The sequence below is a fragment of the Penaeus japonicus genome, unplaced genomic scaffold (assembly GCF_977035675.1).
Source record: "Penaeus japonicus unplaced genomic scaffold, GWHDUDI00000001_assembly GWHDUDI00000042, whole genome shotgun sequence".
Taxonomy (NCBI): domain Eukaryota; kingdom Metazoa; phylum Arthropoda; class Malacostraca; order Decapoda; family Penaeidae; genus Penaeus; species Penaeus japonicus.
In genome coordinates this window covers 3,630,557-3,635,556 of record NW_028234444.1, presented here as the reverse complement: position 1 = coordinate 3,635,556, position 5,000 = coordinate 3,630,557, and the positions used below count along the sequence as shown (strand labels likewise).

Below are 5,000 nucleotides of genomic sequence, written 5' to 3'. Positions count from 1 at the left end.
TCTATCTATCTTTTTCTCTCTATCTATCTTTCTCTCTCTCTCTTTCTATCTATCTATCTTTTTCTCTATCTCTCTCTTTCTATCTATCTTTCTCTCTCTCCTTCCTTCTATCTATCTTTCTCTCTCTCCTTCCTTCTATCTATCTTTCTCTCTCTCCTTCCTTCTATCTATCTTTCTCTCTCTCCTTCCTTCTATCTATCTTTCTCTCTCTCCTTCTTTCTATCTATCTTTCTCTCTCTTTCTATCTATCTTTCTCTCTCTCTCTCTTTCTTTCTCTTTTTCTTTGACCCTCTCTTTCTCTTTCTTTTTTTCTTTGTCTCTCTCTGCCTCTTTCTCTCTTCCTTTCTTTCTTCCTTTCTCTCTCTCTCTCTCTCTCTCTCTCTCTCTCTCTCTCTCTCTCTCTCTCTCTCTCTCTCTCTCTCTCTATCTCTCTCTCTCTTTCTCTCTCGTTCTCTCTCTCTCTCTTTTTTCTGTTATTCTTTTTTTTCTCTCTATCCTTCCTTCTCTCTTCTTTTCCCTAAGTCTTCGTTAGAGTAGCAAAAAGAATGTTCAAAAGAGGAAGAAGAAAAAGAGAGATAGAAAGAAGAAGGAAAGTCATAAAAGGATAGAACACGAGGGAGCTTGGAGATAGGTGACGAATAGAGGAAAAACGAAGAAGAATGCAATAAATAGGAAGAAAAAGAAATGAAAAAGAAGAATATAAAAAAACAATAAAAAATGACAAGAAAAAATATTTCAAAAGTCAATATATTTTACAGATAAAAATCTTGATGTTGATATGTTTAATTTCACTTTTACTTCATATATGAAGTTGAAGATATTACTCTACCTCTTTATATACATATACATATATATATATATATATATATATATATATATATATATATATATATATATATATATATATATATATATATATATATATATATACATGCATGAAGTTGGGGATATATTTTTATCTTTAACTTATCTTTAACATATATCTTCGCGTATATCAGAGATGTTTCTATCACTAAATTCATATATCTTACTATATATATGAAGTTGAGGAATAGTATACATCTTAAACTACATTCCTCATAGATATTTCTATAGGGTTTATATCTTTCAAACTCCAATTTTCCTGATGTTTATGTCTTTAATAGCCAACAAAACAACAACAAAATGGCGACGAATCTAGATTACATTTTTTCCTTAAATTCGATGTTGCTGTATCCGTGTCTGTGGATTTTTCACATTTTTTACCATAGACCTTTTGACAAATTCTCTTTAAATAAATCATTGCACCACAAACTTTTAAATTATATTATAGGTTCTTTTTTCTATTAGAAAAAGGGGAGCTAGAGAATTAAGCGTCTATCTGTATAGATAATGAACTACAAACTGTACGACATATGTAGGCCTAGTTATAATCTATGTGTAGTAGTTTGTCAAGGTTTAGTGAAGTAGTTAGCATTAACATAGGGTGTTTATTCTTTTCATTTTTTTCTAATTTAGTCTTTAATTTTATCTGAGTTACATCATTCCATTTTAAAAGCACATTACGTAATTCATATTTAGGGATATGCAACCTGTCAATATAATTATCATTACTGTTATCATTGTTATGATGATTATTATTATGTCACTATTATTAGTACTTTTATTTTTATTGTTATTACTATTATCCTCATTATTATTACGATTATTTCTATCATGATCATCAATACTATTATCATTAATAGAATCATCATTATCATTATCATTTTATTTGTCTTATCATCATTATCATTATTAGTTTTATCATAATCACTATCAAGATCATCATTATCATTATCATCATTAAGACCATCAATATCACCACCATCTTATCTATTTTTATTATCGTTTTCATTATCACCATCACTTTCATCATCTTTTTTTATTAACATGACCATTATTATTATTAGCATAATCATTACCATTGTTATATATTCATGATCATTTATTTCTTTATCGTAGAGGTAGCCAAACTTGATGTCTCGTAGATAATCTTGACATAGAATAGTTTAAAAAGAAAATGAAAATATGAACATTATGAACAACTCTCTTCCACTGTTCTCAAAATCCGAGAACGACAACAAGAGCCATCCTGTTCTTCATCTTGTTCTTTTCTTTTTTCTCTTCCCTCGCCCTTCTAGGAAAACGGTCTCCTCCCTATGATCGAGTTCAGAAAGTCTTCCGTGGTGCAGTTCGACTCCCCGAGCCCCTAGCTACTCCTGGTGGTGGTGATGGAGGGAAGAATTAGGGTCGGCGGAGGTCCGGACACTCCCTGGTCTCCTTCGACCGTTCGCCTACCGAGCCGGATTCACGCGTCTGCACCAACGCGAACGCTTTCGAGTGACGCAGGCGGGAGGAAGGAGCGGGTTCCGTTATATCAACGAACGCTGGTTGTCTTCTTGTGGTTGATTTGACTTGCGAGTGATGGTTGTCATATGCTCTTATTATTATCATTATTATTATTATTATTATTATTGTCATCTATTTTTCATCTTTTTATTTGTCCAAACTCGTCTTTCTCAACCCTCGGTGGATTCCACCTCTGATTTACGATGCAAGAACGCGACTGTGGACTCCCTGCATTGTTGCATCTGTTGCTGACGTCAAAAGCTGGCGACTCGACTTGTAAATGCTCTCCTCTTCGCAAGACCATCCTGAGAATCGGTGTCCTAGACTGCAGTTGCAATCGGGTGTCCTAAAACTGCGATTCGTGTTATAAATGACAGTGCGTGTCCCAAATACGTGGTGTGTTGCGATGAATAGCAGTAAACTATCAATTGAAAAGTGTGCAGAATAGAGTGAAATTCTCTGCAACCGAATAGAAGAGGCAAGACTTGTTGGCATATATCAACGATTCTTTAGTTGTTGTTGTTGTTTTTTTCTCTTCTCAGAGGTTTTTAGAAAGTTGAAAATAGTTGTACATGAAGAAAAAGAGATGAAAAAAATGTGGAAAAAGTGAAAAGACTTAAAAAAAAAAAAAAAAAATCTACTTCGATTTTTTTTTTATAAAACTCGCCAAGAAAGTGTTTTAAAAGACAACCAACGGATTTTTTTCTCCAGAAATCATATAGATTATCTTAAAGATTTGATTTAAGATTTTGGAAAATCTATATTCCAAAAACGTTTATTTTAAAGCAGATTGCAGCCGATGAAATGAAACGGTTATATAGGTCCCAAATCACTTGAAATCAATGACAAGAGACAACAGAGGGGAAGGATATGAAATGCCATGATGGCAAAATGACTCCCTTCTTGCCAAGAAAAAAATAATAAAATAAAAATGATTAGTTTATAGGTTTTATAAATACATAATCTCATAATCTATATGATATCTACACGAAAAAAAAGTATTTCTAGAACAGCGTTCCTTCGTTTGTATGTTTGTTTGTTTGTTAGTTTGTTTTTTGTCTCTTTTTCCCCGTCGTGTATTATATCAAAAACTATTTTGTAAATATTTACACAACATATAAGACATGAAGTTGCCTATAATCAAGGATTTAAATGCCCACAGCTATGGTTATGCCTTATGCTTCCCCGAGTGAATAAGAACTTTTTATATTTCTATATCAAAACGGCTATTCTCTCTCACCATACACCCGCCGCGCCAACTAAGCTTCGGATTACAGACGCTAGATGGCAGTGCTGGCGCCATCACAGGAACGAAGCATCGAGTTGGCGTTCCTCTATTTTCAGTATCCTATTTGAAGCATTCAATACTATCTTGATGTGTTTTAAGGATGAAGAATAATAATCATAACAGTAATACTACTACTAATAATAATAACAATTATGAAATCTTTTCTTTTTTTTTTCTTTCTTTGTTTTTAAGGACGTTTCAAAATCCCATATACATGTACGCACTGTGATATATGTTTTCTTAACGCAATACGGAGTTGTGTACAGACTTCAAGAGAAATAGTTATCAATGTGTGTGCGTAAGGTAAGACTGTTCTCACTGTGTAAGAGTTCTGGGTGTGTGTGTGTGTGTGATAGCGTTTTTTTTTTTTTTCTTTCTTTCTTTTTTTTCATTTTTTTTTTTTTTTTTTTTTTTTTTTTTTTTTTTTTTTTTTTTTTTTTTTTGCGTCGGAACTTGTGAATTGCAAATGATCAAAAAAGGATTAAAGTTCGTTCATATATGAGGTTTGGTTAAAAGGTTCCGCCCAGGATAACACGGTGATGGAGTTTTCCTGTTTATTTTTGTTTTCTTTTTGTCATTCAAAACATACACGCACATACACAGACAAATATACAAAATACAAAAAAAACACATACAAAATATGTGTCTTTTTCATCACAAAAAAAGGGATATGATAATTTTCCTGAAAACTATTTTCATACTCAACACACTAATTTCTGAATGATTTTATTTCTATGTTATTAACACTATATGTAGACATAATCAATATGCATATAAACAATATGTATCAGTATGAAAGTTCATTTGCTTATCATTAAGAAGAGATAATTATAATATCTAAGCTATATAATTTGAGTATAAAAATAAGATTTTATTTTTAGTTTCGAGAGAGAAAGCGACACAAACTGTGTATCTGACCAACTTCCTTCTTATCTCCACTGAATTCTAGAAGTTCCATTCCTAAGAAAATAGAAAGAGGAAGAGAAAAAAAAAGAGAAATAGATAAAGCAGTAAATAAGAGACAGAACTGAATGTGTTGTCACAGTGTTGCCTGGTTATCTGTTTCTTACAGACTTTAGGTTTTGTATAAATCTTTTGTGTTTAGATAATATATATATGTGTGTGTGTGTATGTGTGTGTGTGTGTGTGTGTGTGTGTGTGAAAAGAAGCCAATGGGGAAATTCATAAATTTGTGTGAATATATGATCCGGCAACTGCAACTAATTTGTTTTATGAACCAAAGATGCCGCAAAACTTAACACAACAAAACAAAATAACCTAACAATATATACACATATATATATGTAATATGTATATATATATATATATATATATATATATATAT

At 31.9% G+C, this 5,000-nt stretch overlaps 1 protein-coding gene across 2 annotated transcripts in view; it reads left to right on the top strand.

The window, feature by feature from the left end:
- The window catches only part of LOC122250273 (glutamate receptor ionotropic, kainate 2), a 110,013-nt gene extending 106,990 nt beyond the window's left edge, over positions 1-3,023 (top strand). For both annotated transcript variants that reach the window (XM_086535008.1, XM_086535010.1), the window contains one exon: positions 2,160-3,023. In XM_086535008.1, coding sequence (XP_086391134.1) covers positions 2,160-2,231 — 72 coding nt within the window. In that variant the 3' untranslated portion in view covers positions 2,232-3,023. The remainder of the gene's footprint in view (positions 1-2,159) is intronic.
- The last annotated feature ends 1,977 nt before the right edge of the window (positions 3,024-5,000 follow it).